Below are 15000 nucleotides of genomic sequence, written 5' to 3'. Positions count from 1 at the left end.
GCCCAGTGCTCCTGCCTGGAGCAGGGCTCACTCATTAGAGAGGGGCACAGACATCTGCTAGAACTTAGCACGGACTTTTTCAGCACACAGAAAAGATACCGAAATAGACCCAAAAAACTGTTGAAAAGTGAGAGGGAGAGGAGAGGAGAGGAAAGAGAGAGGGAGAGAGAGGGAGAAGAGAGGAGAAGAGAGGTGAGGAGAGGATGGGAGAGAGAGAAAGAGAGAGAGAGACCAAGCCAGGGGGTGAAGGGTCTTCCCAGCAGAATGGCAGAACGAGCATCAGACACTAACACCATGATTACCTTCCATCACTGACACCTGTATTTATAGTCTCTGAACTTCATCTGTTATTCCTGAATTTATTACCTGGGATTTGTACACTAAACCGCAACCATGCCATCGGCCCCTCTACAACCAGTCTGTTTGGATATCAGGACTGAGATTTCTTTCCTGTTCTGCTAAACCTCATCTTTCTTTCCCAACTATTTATCTCTTTCCTTTTTCCTCTCCCCTTCACCCCATTTCCACTCTACATTCTCTCTCTCCTTCACATCTGTTTTTCTGTCTTTTTCTCCATTTATCTCCCTTTTCTCTGTTTTTCTATGACTTTCTCTCCATTTCTCACTCCTTTACCAGTTTTTTTTTATCTGCCTGTGTCTCCATTTCCTTCTCCATTTTATCTGTTTTTCTGTCCCTGCCTCTTGCTTCTATTTTATCTCACTTCTCTCCATTTTGTTTCTCTATTTTTCCTATCTCTCTGCCTCTCTCTCCTCTCTCTCTCTCTCTCTCTCTCTCTCTCTCTCTCTCGCTGTCTACCTCTCTCTGCCTCTCTCTCTCTCTCTGTTTCAGCTTCAGCACAGATGGTCTTCATTAATAAAGAAAGGCAGCCCTTCACCCTCTTCTGTTGGAGAGAGAGAAAAAGAGCAAGAGAGAGAAAGCAAGAGAGAGAGAGAGAGAGAGCCAGAGAGAGAGCCAGAGAGAGAAAGGAAGCGAGAGAAAGAGAGAGATCAAGAGAGAGAAAGAGAGAGAAAGCGCAAGCAGGAAAAAAAGACTCCTGTGAAAGAGAATCTGCTGCCTGAGCGCGCAATCAATTAGCGGCAGATTGTCTCGCTCCTGTTAATTATGCAGAAATATGTGTTAAACGAGGAGAATAAACACGGCAAACAGAATGGATGGTAACTGTTTACCACGCAGCTACGTGTCCTGAAGTTCAAGAAAGGTGGAGAGGATTTGCCCACAACACAAGAGAAGCTGCTCAGGGGGAGGAGACGGAAGCTGATTCGGACCAGTTCTGGCTCTGATCACACATGGATAAGTGTGTGTACACACGACAGAGTCTCCTGAAACAGGCATGACACACACACTCACACCTATTGTTGCTCCAAGACATCTGAAAGGAATATTGTGCCGAATTAATCAGCATTACAGCCTACATCATACAGTATGTCACATGATCGCTGAAGGAAGGCCATACTGGCCGAGGAGCATCTAAAATCATCTAAATATAAGAGCCATATACACGTGTTTGTGTGTGTGTGTGTGTGTGTGTATGTGTGTGTGTGTGTGTAAGACTGTATTTTTGTGGTGAGGGAGTATCATTCTGTACATACATGCATTTTTTTCTCTCCTAGTCAAAGCATGTGGCATAGCTGCCTCTGCTCTCGACCATCTTGAATTCACTTCAACGGCAAATCTGTAAGATGGAGGATGAACAACATAATTTAGTCATGGCAGTCAACAGAGTCCTTCTTGGCCTAAGTTTTTCCCTGCCATTTTTCTTTTGTATTTCAGGTTAAGAACGGTAAAACAGGTCCTGTGTATGACTCAGACTCCCTTTTTGATTGTAGCCACATGAAATAATTAAAATAATATCAAAATAATATTCTAAAATATAACATAAATCATAAATGTTAATATAATCACCCATTTGAACATCTTCTCAGGGTAATAGCAAAACTCCTTGAAGAATGCCAAAGATGAATGTGTGTGTGTGTGTGTGTGTTTGTACTAAACTTGCTCCACATTAGCCACTTTGGAAGCCCGGTCACGAACTGTGGGGTCCGTTTGAAGCGGCGAAGAAGCAAACTTCCAGCAGAGCCGGTAGCGGAGCGCCCCAAGTGCCGGTGCTGGTGCCATTTGCCGCTACAGGAAGTCACTGCTTGGAATGCTCAGCAGCGGCCCACTCAACAGGTCTCTCCTTTGAGGAGCCAGATTGCGCCCTGCCAGCAGTTGGCCCAGAGAGAGACATGATAGTGTCTTCACTTTACCTTGTTAAGCACCGCCCGGGGAGTCCAACTACCCCCCCCCCCCCCCCCCACCACCACCACAGACACACACACACACATACACTTCCCCCCTCCCTCAATGGTGGAGCGCAAGCAGAGGAGCTACTTGCCGGGAGGCTGATAGCGTCTGATTGGGTAAAGGTCACGCTGAGCGCCACAGCGGCACGGGTGTGTGTGTATATGTGTGTGTGTGAGTGTGTGTACTCAGAGAGGAGAGGAGCTGTGATGCATCCCGCCATGCCCGGGGAATACTGGAGGAATGGCTGCCACCCCGCGACACGAGAAGAAAGAGATGAGGGGGTGATTACAGAGAGAGGGAGGAAACTAGGAAACAGGGATGTTAATGAGGCGCTGTTTTATCTGATGAGCTGTCTGTCCCCGCGGAGGGCTCCAGTTCCACTGTCCTTGAAATGCAGGGGGACTCCTCAACGTTACATTGCTGTGGTTACGGAGGTTTGACTTCACTCTGGGCCAACCGCTATCTGGCACCGCGAAGCGCCCTCACAGACTTAACCATGTCCTGGGGCTGCCACAGCAGCAAGCCTGTTCCATGAGAGACAACTTAACAACTCTTTGCTTGTTTAGGGCAAATTAGTGGGCAAAGTGACTCTACTTGGCCTAAGCTGTCAAAGCTTCAGATTGTGTTGATGTGTCAGGAAGAGTAAGGAAGTGTTGATGTGTCAGGAGGAGTAAGGAGGTGTCGATGTGTCAGGAGGAGTAAGGAGGTGTTGATGTTTGAGGAGGAGTAAGGAGGTGAGGATGTGTCAGGAGGAGTAAGGAGGTGTTGATGTTTGAGGAGGAGTAAGGAGGTGTCGATGTGTCAGGAGGAGTAAGGAGGTGTTGATGTTTGAGGAGGAGTAAGGAGGTGTTGATGTGTCAGGAGGAGTAAGGAGGTGTTGATGTGTCAGGAGGAGTAAGGAGGTGTTGATGTGTGAGGAGGAGTAAGGAGGTGTTGATGTTTGAGGAGGAGTAAGGAGGTGTCGATGTGTCAGGAGGAGTAAGGAGGTGTTGATGTTTGAGGAGGAGTAAGGAGGTGTTGATGTGTCAGGAGGAGTAAGGAGGTGTTGATGTTTGAGGAGGAGTAAGGAGTTCTGGCTCTGATCACACATGGATAAGTGTGTGTACACACGACAGAGTCTCCTGAAACAGGCATGACACACACACTCACACCTATTGTTGCTCCAAGACATCTGAAAGGAATATTGTGCCGAATTAATCAGCATTACAGCCTACATCATACAGTATGTCACATGATCGCTGAAGGAAGGCCATACTGGCCGAGGAGCATCTAAAATCATCTAAATATAAGAGCCATATACACGTGTTTGTGTGTGTGTGTGTGTGTGTGTATGTGTGTGTGTGTGTGTAAGACTGTATTTTTGTGGTGAGGGAGTATCATTCTGTACATACATGCATTTTTTTCTCTCCTAGTCAAAGCATGTGGCATAGCTGCCTCTGCTCTCGACCATCTTGAATTCACTTCAACGGCAAATCTGTAAGATGGAGGATGAACAACATAATTTAGTCATGGCAGTCAACAGAGTCCTTCTTGGCCTAAGTTTTTCCCTGCCATTTTTCTTTTGTATTTCAGGTTAAGAACGGTAAAACAGGTCCTGTGTATGACTCAGACTCCCTTTTTGATTGGGCTCCAGTTCCACTGTCCTTGAAATGCAGGGGGACTCCTCAACGTTACATTGCTGTGGTTACGGAGGTTTGACTTCACTCTGGGCCAACCGCTATCTGGCACCGCGAAGCGCCCTCACAGACTTAACCATGTCCTGGGGCTGCCACAGCAGCAAGCCTGTTCCATGAGAGACAACTTAACAACTCTTTGCTTGTTTAGGGCAAATTAGTGGGCAAAGTGACTCTACTTGGCCTAAGCTGTCAAAGCTTCAGATTGTGTTGATGTGTCAGGAAGAGTAAGGAAGTGTTGATGTGTCAGGAGGAGTAAGGAGGTGTCGATGTGTCAGGAGGAGTAAGGAGGTGTTGATGTTTGAGGAGGAGTAAGGAGGTGAGGATGTGTCAGGAGGAGTAAGGAGGTGTTGATGTTTGAGGAGGAGTAAGGAGGTGTCGATGTGTCAGGAGGAGTAAGGAGGTGTTGATGTTTGAGGAGGAGTAAGGAGGTGTTGATGTGTCAGGAGGAGTAAGGAGGTGTTGATGTGTCAGGAGGAGTAAGGAGGTGTTGATGTGTGAGGAGGAGTAAGGAGGTGTTGATGTTTGAGGAGGAGTAAGGAGGTGTCGATGTGTCAGGAGGAGTAAGGAGGTGTTGATGTTTGAGGAGGAGTAAGGAGGTGTTGATGTGTCAGGAGGAGTAAGGAGCTGTTGATGTTTGAGGAGGAGTAAGGAGGTGTTGATGTTTGAGGTGGAGTAAGGAGGTGTCGATGTGTCAGGAGGAGTAAGGAGGTGTTGATGTGTCAGGAAGAGTAAGTAGGTGTTGATGTGTCAGGAGGAGTAAGGAGGTGTTGATGTGTGAGGAGGAGTAAGGAGCTGTTGATGTGTCAGGAGGAGTAAGGAGGTGTTGATGTGTCAGGTGGAGTAAGGAGGTGTTGATGTTTGAGGAGGAGTAAGGAGGTGTTGATGTGTCAGGAGGAGTAAGGAGGTGTTGATGTGTGAGGAAGAGTAAGGAGGTGTTGATGTGTGAGGAAGAGTAAGGAGGTGTTGATGTGTGAGGAAGAGTAAGGAGGTGTTGATGTTTGAGGAGGAGTAAGGAGGTGTTGATGTGTCAGGAGGAGTAAGGAAGTGTTGATGTGTCAGGAGGAGTAAGGAGGTGTTGATGTGTCAGGAGGAGTAAGGAGGTGTTGATGTGTAAAGGGGGTAAAGAGGTGTTGATATGCAGGAGGAGTAAGGAGCTGTTGATTTGTCAGGAGGAGTAAGGAGGTGTTGATGTGTCAGGAGGAGTAAGGAGGTGTTGATGTGTGAGGAGGAGTAAGGAGCTGTTGATGTGTTAGGAGGAGTAAGGAGGTGTTGATGTGTCAGGAGGAGTAAGGAGGTGTTGATGTTTGAGGAGGAGTAAGGAGGTGTTGATGTGTCAGGAGGAGTAAGGAGGTGTTGATGTGTGAGGAAGAGTAAGGAGGTGTTGATGTGTGAGGAAGAGTAAGGAGGTGTTGATGTGTGAGGAAGAGTAAGGAGGTGTTGATGTTTGAGGAGGAGTAAGGAGGTGTTGATGTGTCAGGAGGAGTAAGGAAGTGTTGATGTGTCAGGAGGAGTAAGGAGGTGTTGATGTGTCAGGAGGAGTAAGGAGGTGTTGATGTGTAAAGGGGGTAAAGAGGTGTTGATATGCAGGAGGAGTAAGGAGCTGTTGATTTGTCAGGAGGAGTAAGGAGGTGTTGATGTGTCAGGAGGAGTAAGGAGGTGTTGATGTGTCAGGAGGAGTAAGGAGGTGTTGATTTGTCAGGAGGAGTAAGGAGGTGTTGATTTGTCAGGAGGAGTAAGGAGGTGTTGATGTGTCAGGAGGAGTAAGGAGGTGTCGATGTTTGAGGAGGAGTAAGGAGGTGTTGATGTTTGAGGAGGAGTAAGGAGGTGTTGATGTTTGAGGAGGAGTAAGGAGGTGTTGATGTGTCAGGAGGAGTAAGGAAGTGTTGATGTGTGAGGAGGAGTAAGGAGGTGTTGATATGTAAAGGGGGTAAAGAGGTGTTGATATGCAGGAGGAGTAAGGAGCTGTTGATTTGTCAGGAGGAGTAAGGAGGTGTTGATGTGTAAGGAGGAGTAAGGAAGTGTTGATGTGTGAGGAAGAGTAAGGAGGTGTCGATGTGTCAGGAGGAGTAAGGAGGTGTTGATGTGTAAGGAGGAGTAAGGAAGTGTTGATGTGTGAGGAGGAGTAAGGAGGTGTTGATATGTAAAGGGGGTAAAGAGGTGTTGATATGCAGGAGGAGTAAGGAGCTGTTGATTTGTCAGGAGGAGTAAGGAGGTGTTGATGTGTAAGGAGGAGTAAGGAGGTGTTGATGTGTCAGGAGGAGCGGACCTCTAGAGAATGCCCTGGTCTGCCTCAGAGGGGCAGTGTTGGGATTGGTCCGTTCTTCACTGATGCTCGTAGGTTAGACATCATCTGACTGAAATCTTGATGTCGAATCCAGAATAAATAAAAACCCATCAATCCACCAATGGGAGGAACTTAAAGCCACTTTGCAGCAACACATAGTTCATTAAACAGAGCAGACGGAGCCATGCCATATTGCTTGAATGCAGAGCAGTGAAGCAGAGCAGATCTGGGCTTATGTCTTGTTGGGCCTCTAGTCCACTGAGATGTTGTGTTTGCACTGTTAGAGATCACACAGTGGGCCTTAATTCCACAGGGCAACGAGCACCGCGAAGTAAGGACAGGTGGGGAAACCTATATTTGCTAACTTCATTCACACAAAGCCAATCACAATGATTCGACCTTACCTTATTACAGTAACGTTCACACAGAGCTCAGTAATTGTTCTACAATAGAGCAAACAAGCAGCTAGCACAAGAGTCGAGATGACAGTTTTTAGAAGTTTCACTGGAAAAGGTGCCGCTGTGAATTAACTCATTCAAACACGGAACTTCTACCGGTGCCAACTGAGCTGTTTAGGGTGGCAGCTCGCTAGTTTGAAACCAAAACTCCATTATGATTCTTTAATGTACTGTATGAAGGTGAAGGGTCTTCCCAGCAGAATGGCAGGACGAGGGTCAGAACCTAACACCATGATTACCTTCCATCACTGACACTGACTGTATTTATAGTCTCTGAACTTCATCTGTTTTTCCTGAATTTATTACCTGGGATTTGTACACTAAACTGCAGCCATGCCATCATCCCCTCTACAACCAGAGAAAACGTACATACACGCAAACAATCAAACACTCAGACATACAAATATGCATAAATAAATGCACACACAAGTATACTATATGAAATGCTTTGAGGAAGAATGAAAGTTTACCATTTTACCAGCCCACACCCAACCACATTCTTCTGCCTAATTGCCTTTAAGTTCACACACCCTGCACAACTTTAGTAAATAGCTTAAGCTCTGTTTTACACTGGAACATTTGAAACTTATGAAGATAATAGACATACTCTTTGTCTGTCTACATTTTCCCTCAGGATTAATAAAGTATCCATCTATCTAGCTAGAATACCTTAATCATGGGACAATGTCCACATTCTGGTACATTTGAAAGAGAGAGTGTCTGCCATCAGTTTGTCTCCATGCAGTTCTCTAAGACATGTGTCTGTATCTCTGTTTATATTTACATTATTATAGGTAAGTCCTTTATCCTACGTAACTTCCAATTGAGATCGAATCAACCAAAAACAAATGAAAAACATTATTCAGTGTTGTAGGACTTTTTTTATATATAATAGGAGAAGTCAATCAAACTAATGAAGGAACAAAGAGAGACGTCGCAAACACTCCCAGTGTAGGAAGACTTCATACCAGAAGTTACATCAGCAACTGGACGCCATGGAGACGCAACATGAACGCTCCCAGTGCAGGAAGTTACATCAGCAACTGGACGCCATGGAGACGCAACATGAACGCTCCAAGAGCTTCCAAACCTCTGCTGGACCTTCCATTCCTTACGCAGTAAAAAAGCCCCATCAGTGTGTTACATGTGAGAGGAGTTTCAGCCATCCATCAGAACTCAACCGTCATCAGATCACACATACTGGGGAAAAGCCACATCAGTGTGTTACATGTGAGAAGCGTTTCAGTGTAACCAGGTTAATATTACATTTTATTTGATGTTGAAATCTCACCAAAACCTTTAAACGGAATGTGTTGTATGGATGATCATTTATTCATGTGTTTTTATTTTGGGACTTTTATTGTGAAAGGTCATCAAGGTTTTTCATGTTTGATTTCTACCCTCTCGTCAGTTGCCGTTTAACTCAACTGAGAGAGAGGTATGTATTTAGACGGTTACAATTAAGGTGTGATTTGTTTGCATTATTGGGGACTTAGAGACGGAATGTTCCTTGCTAAAGTGTAGAGGGATGTCTGAGAGGATTTCTGCCCATGGTTTTCAGTCGGGAAGTAGCATTGAGACACTTGGGGGGGAGAGTTTGGTGAACTTTCTTTGTTGTGTGTTGCCGCCATTTCATCCTCTTGGATATTGTATGATTCAGTGGATTTCTTTTGTGTTAGGCATTGAGGATGACCGTATGTGTGTGCTCAGCTCTCTCCTGTTTCTCTTGACATCAGGTATGTGTTTATAAGGTGTACTGTACTCCCTGATTATCTGTTACTTGTTTATTCATTTAGTATGAGTTGCCGTTTAACTCAACTGAGAGAGAGGCATTGAGGATGACCGTATGTGTGTGCTCAGCTCTCTCCTGTTTCTCTTGACATCAGGTATGTGTTTATAAGGTGTACTGTACTCCCTGATTATCTGTTACTTGTTTATTCATTTAGTATGAGTTGCCGTTTAACTCGACTGAGAGAGGCATTGAGGATGACCGTATGTGTGTGCTCAGCTCTCTCCTGTTTCTCTTGACATCAGGTATGTGTTTATAAGGTGTACTGTACTCCCTGATTATCTGTTACTTGTTTATTCATTTAGTATGAGTTGCCGTTTAACTCGACTGAGAGAGGCATTGAGGATGACCGTATGTGTGTGCTCAGCTCTCTCCTGTTTCTTTTGACATCAGAGAATAAACCAGTCAGTGGTCCCGAGTGCCTGTGTCCAGCGTCTCACTGTCCACAACACAACGCAGAGTAGTCAGAGAAGTGCGGGGCAGAGCTGTGCCCGTTACATCAGGACTACTTCAGAACGCAACCGTCATCAGATCACACATACTGGGGAAAAGCCAAAATCAGTGTTCTCAGTGTGGAAAGGGCTTTAATCAAACTTCTCATCTCAAAAGACACCAGAGGAGCCATATTGGGGAAAAGCCGTATCAGTGTACTACATGTGGGCAAAATTTCAGGAATAGCTCACATCTCAACCGTCATCAGATCAAACATAGAAGTAAAAAGCCTTATAAGTGTTCTCAGTGTGGAAGGGCCTTTAATGAAATAGCTAATCTCAAGGTGCATAAAAAAAAGAAGAAGAGAAATGTCCCATCAGTTGGGTGCTAATGAAAAGTCCCATGAGTTGGGAGCTGGTGAAAAGTCCCCTGAGTTGAGGGCTGGTGAAAAGAGGCTCTTTGGTGAGAGATTGGCGTATCCCCGCGTTTCTTAAAGTGTGGGGCGCAGAGTCGTGACAGGTGGGACGAGAATGGACGCAATGAACAGGTGATTTTGCCGTTGCAATGCCTTCCTTTATAGACAATTACAATCATACACCCCCATCACACTAAACAACCACACTCAAACAAAGAAATATTGTATTATAGTTTTTCCCGATTGCTTAAGCTTGTTTTGAAAACAGGGCCCGTTTTTTCTAAAACCTTAACACAATTAGCTCAATCACACACAATTATTTTAAATATTCTATCACACATAGTGGAATAAATACTATTTAACTCACAGTTCTGTTAAACTAGGCCCGTATCTCACTGTATTCAGTAATGTTCTGTTCTGCCTAGTCATGTTAAACTAAGCCACTAGCTCAGTGTATTCAGTAATGTTCTGTTCTGCCTAGTCATGTTAAACTAGGCCACTAGCTCAGTGTATTCAGCAATGTTCTGTTCTGCCTATTCATGTTAATCTAGGCCTGTATCTCAGTGTATTCAGTAATGTTCTGTTCTGCCTAGTCATGTTAAACTAAGCCACTAGCTCAGTATATTCAGTAATGTTCTGTTCTGCCTATTCATTTTAATCTAGGCCTGTATCTCAGTGTATTCAGTAATGTCCTGTTCTGCTTATTTATGTTAAACTAGGCCCGTATCTCAGTGTATTCAGTAATGTTCTGTTCTGCCTAGTCATTTTAAACTAGGCCTGTATCTCAGTGTATTCAGTAATGTTTTGTTCTGCCAAGTTTCACGACCCAGCCAGGTCTGCCCCACCCACTGCTATCAGTGCTCTCTGCTTACACAGCTGGGAAACAAAGTCTGCACAGGTGCCGCAGGTGTAAGGAATGGCTTCATGAGCTCCACCATAAGAGGGCCATGGCGCAGGGTGCATGAGGCTACCATTTCTCAATGCGTCGTTTATGTTTGTTTGTTTGGACATATGGACACCCATTAGACACACGCACTACATTTTTATTTCTTGCAATGATACTGACTTTTCTATTATACTTCAATAAATGTTCTTTACCTATTATAACCTTGCGAGTGGACCTCCCTTTCGTGTTCATGCATAGAGCCATGTTAAGTCATGTTAAACTAGGCCCATAGCTCAGTGTATTTCGTCATACAGATGGTGTATAATGACTCATGATCAGTATAAATACAAATATTTTCCTTCAGCAATAAGGCCCTTGGCATGCGCAGCTTTCTTAGTGTGGAGATTAATACTAGAATACATGGATAAACAACAACAAAGAACCTCACGCCGTGTGGCTACTTCCTCATTTCCTCTTGTTGTCTGCAAGATGAGTCTGGCTTACAGTGTATTTATTTGCCAACATTTATTTTTAAACTGAACTTTGAAGTGGACTTTAATTTTTTTAACGTTTTCAACCGCCACATTGTCACGTATTGATCGCTAGTGCCATGGAAAAAAGTGCCAAGGGTTGTCTCGTATACTACATGTGGACATTTCTGACCTTATGTCAAATGGCTACACTGAGGTTTGCGTTATGTAGTCAAAACATGACACCAAACTCTTGTGCATATAATAGTAAATAAGAGGCCACCATCTTTAGCTCTTATGGTTTAAAAAGGCAGAATATTATATTCTCCTTGAGGATTGAAAAGGTTTAAAGACCATACCAGCAGACAGAGTCAAACTGCTCTTAACTAAACTTACACACCACAAAATGATTATTTTATACATCCATATTTGTGATTAGCTTCTGCACTGCCATTACAGTATGTGGCTAATCAAGAAACCTGGGGTGTGTAACCGTGTGAACGTGTGTGTGTGTGTGTGTGTGAAAGAGAGAGGTTTAGATAGGGAGAGAGGGAAAGAAAAAAAGAAGACAGAGATAGAGAAGAGATGAAAGAGAGAGAAAATTACAGAACATTTGTGTGAGTGGAATCACATTCCCAATCCTGTGTGTGTGTGCAAGTGCGTGTGCTTGTGTGTGCGTGCTTGTGAGGGGGTCTCTGCTGTGCTCACGGCTATAAAACTCCCATTTCCTGCCCCCTCTCCTTTCCAACGACACACACACACACACCACTTTCCTCTGTATGAGAGTAGGCCCTCACACCGCAGCTCCACTCTGTCCACTTCTGAGGGTTTTAATGTCTCCATTCCAGCTCCAGCACCCCCCAGCACCCCCCCCCCCCCCCCCCCCCCCAGGTGAAGGTCACCCGTAGCAACCTGCCCTGACCAGCTTCCTGTGCTCAGCAGATATCCATCAGCCTTCATCTCTGTAAAGATGTGGAATGAGACGAGGCCGCGGTCCAGGCTGCACTGAAGGCTGTCACAGCCCTTTGAGACCGCTGATTGAGTGGCACGGCCAGAAATCGTTTGTAATTCGGACGCCTCTGTTATTTTTTTTCTTTTAAATCAGAATCAAAGTCAGGGCTTTTAGTGGAAACTTTATTTGTTGTGTGATTGATACATTTTGTGGAGTTCTCTGGCGTCTGATCACCTCACAGATGTCGCTTAAAGAGGCCTGAAACTTCTCTCTTTGATTAAAACAGGTTTCATCCACTGAAAAACCCCCACTTCTATCACTTATCATTACAGAGATGAATGTCCATCAGTTGATAACCTCTAGGCAAGATGATTCCTGGCATAGCCTGCTTTTAAAAGCTCAAGTCAAAGCACACAATCTCCATTTGCATTGCCATCGCCTAACATCGTTTGAGCCCATTTCATTTAATTACAAAATGAAGATAAAAAACATTTTCTTCAAGGGATTTTAAAAGCAGATATTCTCAATAGGTTGCTTGCAAATTCAACATAAGCTGATTGAGTGTTTGCATTTTTTCATGTCATTCTTTAATTACTGTAAAACTCTTTAGGTACAATTAAATGTACAGCACACAGCAAACTACAGTTTCTGCTATAGACAAAAAGCTTTATTTGTGTTTTCTTTTTTTCCTGTTGCTTTCCTTTGCCAAAACATGGAACATTTCATAGAACTTAAAACATGTCTTCTCCACATGATTAACAAACAGAAATGGATTGATATGATAAAAACACCATAAAATGCTCTTCACTTGGAGAACAGTCATTACAGGACTACAAGTACCAGAATGCATTGTGACAAGCAGGAAACAACAACAACAATAGCAAACACCTGACTCCTCTAGACTTGTTTGACTGCAGAACTGGTACCATCATTGTTCTAGTAATTCAAGGGTCTACATTATAATTTCATATCACATATGAATAATGTATGCTGCATTTTTGAAAAATAAAAATAACATGGAATAAAGTAAAGTATAAAAGTTGTAATCAACTAACTTCTTTTAAAAATGTAATTCATCTGTATTCTCTGGTGTTAACGCGGTAGCTCTCCTCATAAATCACAGCCTTTGTTTCTTAATGAAAGGATTCCTCGCTTTTTTTCATTCCTTTTTCCATTCTTGAAAATTCATAAAATTGTCCTTGACAAACACATCATCCGAGCTCAGTCCGTTTTCACTCGTTATTCATTTTTCACAATGAAGTTCCATCTCTTATTCAGAAGTGCTACTGGGATCCCGAGCCCCAGCAAGAGTGTCTTGAGGCGTTTGTTCATTTTCTCCTTCGCTTTTCCACTCAGGGGGGGTTGGGGGGAGGGCGGAGAGGAACCCCCACCCCAACTGAAGCTCACGGTGAGCACTGGGGCTCTCTGGCCGGTAAACCCCCGCCCCGCCCCCCCAACCAGGATCCATTTAGTCTGTCTCCAGGACATTGTATAGTCCAGTACGCAGACCAGGACTTGCACAGTTACATTGTCACACAGTTCCACTGAGAACAACAGATAGAGACAGATAGAGAAAGAAAGAGAAGAGAAGAGAAGACAGAAAGAGAGAGAAAAGCAAGACCTGAAATTCACAAAACACTTTCACCATCACAGAAAGTCCCCCCTCTCCTCCTCACTCTTCCTTGTCCGACTGAAGCAAGTCTCTGTCACACCAAGCACCGCAGGAGAAGGAAAGGCAATTCAGACTTTAGATTTGCTGCTGTTTTGTGTTGAACTTGACATTCGTTGTTTGTATGACAAAAGATCATATTAAAAATCTCCACCTGCCCTCTCTGTGGGGTTTGGCTCAGGGTGTGCGCCCGGCGTGCGCCCGGCGTGCTTGAACTCACCCCTCCCACCAACACCCAGCTTGGTAAAAAAGAAAAGGCTAGTATCTTTGGCAGATTCACAGCAGACGTACATGTCTACTCTGCACAGCTAAGGTGATTCACAGCAGACGTCCATGTCTACTCTGCACAGCTAAGGTGAGAAGGTTCCAGAATGGTGTTGGAGTCCGGGAGGAGCCTCAGAGAAGAGAGGGTGAGAGAGAGAGAGAGAGAGAGAGAGAGAGAGAGAGAGAGAGAGAGAGAGAGAGAGAGAAAGAGAGAGAGCGATGGGAGATGCTGTCACACTACCTGTCTTGTGCACACCAAGGTAGGCCAATCTGGGCCAGAACAGGGCTAGCCCTGGACTTGAGACGGCACCTACCTGGGTGGCTGACGCTGAAGGAGAATATAAGTCAATAAAAATACTGCACGGCTGCTCGCAGGAATAGAACCAACCTGCACTGGTGGACATTCCTCATTGGAACCTTCTCAAAGGAACACAGCCCACCTGTGGTTGTGGATGTTCCAGAATAGAACCTACTGGAAGGATGAAACTAACCTGCACTAATGAACGTGACTGAGTTCTATAGCAGTGCACAGGATAAGTGAGTCCATACCATTGATGCACTGTCAGTATATGAGAGAGGGACATCAAGGGATAGCAGGACAGACGCACAGACAGACAGACAGACGGATAGATAGAAAGACAGAGAGAGAGAAAAAGCATGAGAGAAAGAACATGAGAGAGAGAGAGAGAGATCGAGACTGTAAGACTTTTGACATGACAGTTCAAATCCACTTCGTGAACAGCCTAGATGAGTGGTGGGGCTGTGGCTGGTGTTGCAGGTGGGGTTGTGTGTGGTGTGGCAGGTGGGGTTGTGGATGGTGTTGCGGTGGGTGGGGTTGTGTGTGGTGTTGCAGGTGTTGCGGTGGGTGGTGTTGCAGGTGTTGCGGTGTGTGGTGTTGCAGGTGTTGCAGGTGTTGGTGTTGCAGATTGGGTTGTGTGTGGTGTTGCAGGTGTTGTGGTTTGTGGTGTTGCGGAGGGGTGTTGCAGGTGTTGCGGTGGGTGGTGTGGCAGGTGTTTGTTTGAATGTTTGTTTGTTTGCTTATTTATTTATTTTCATGCCCCTTTGGCCTCTGCTGACCTCATCATTCAAAGGCAGCATGGAACCGCGGCAGGGTCAAAGGGTGTCGGCATGGCTACTTTGGGGCAGAGGGTCTGGTGAAGTGTAGTCTCAAGATGAGAGATGAGGGTGGGTGGGGTCAGGGGACGCTGATGTAGGGTGTTGGGGGGTTTGATGGGGGGGGGACTGGGAGTTTTTGGGAGGGGTGGGGGTGTAGAAGTGCTGTGACTGCAGAGCAGGAGGAGGGGGTGGGTTTGGAGGGTGGGGTCAGGCGATGGCATGTCACAGCGCTGCTATGACGACCACCCCAGCAGCATCAGCAGCATGGCGAGCATGAAGGAGAGA

The 15000-nt window shown here is 45.1% G+C and overlaps 1 protein-coding gene across 1 annotated transcript in view; it reads right to left on the bottom strand.

Annotated features, from left to right (window-relative positions):
• Positions 1–14948: 14948 nt before the first annotated feature.
• Positions 14949–15000, bottom strand: part of efna2b (ephrin-A2b) — a gene marked incomplete at its 3' end in the record, with an annotated part of 169204 nt that continues 169152 nt past the window's right edge. Inside the window, exon 4 of the mRNA XM_080832396.1 lies at positions 14949–15000. This exon is cut by the window's right edge and continues 79 nt beyond it. Within this exon, the coding sequence (XP_080688522.1) occupies positions 14949–15000 (52 nt within the window).

This window comes from Sprattus sprattus (genome assembly GCF_963457725.1).
Source record: "Sprattus sprattus genome assembly, chromosome: 2".
Classification (NCBI taxonomy): Eukaryota; Metazoa; Chordata; class Actinopteri; order Clupeiformes; family Clupeidae; genus Sprattus; species Sprattus sprattus.
This window is presented reverse-complemented; position numbering and strand designations above follow the sequence as displayed.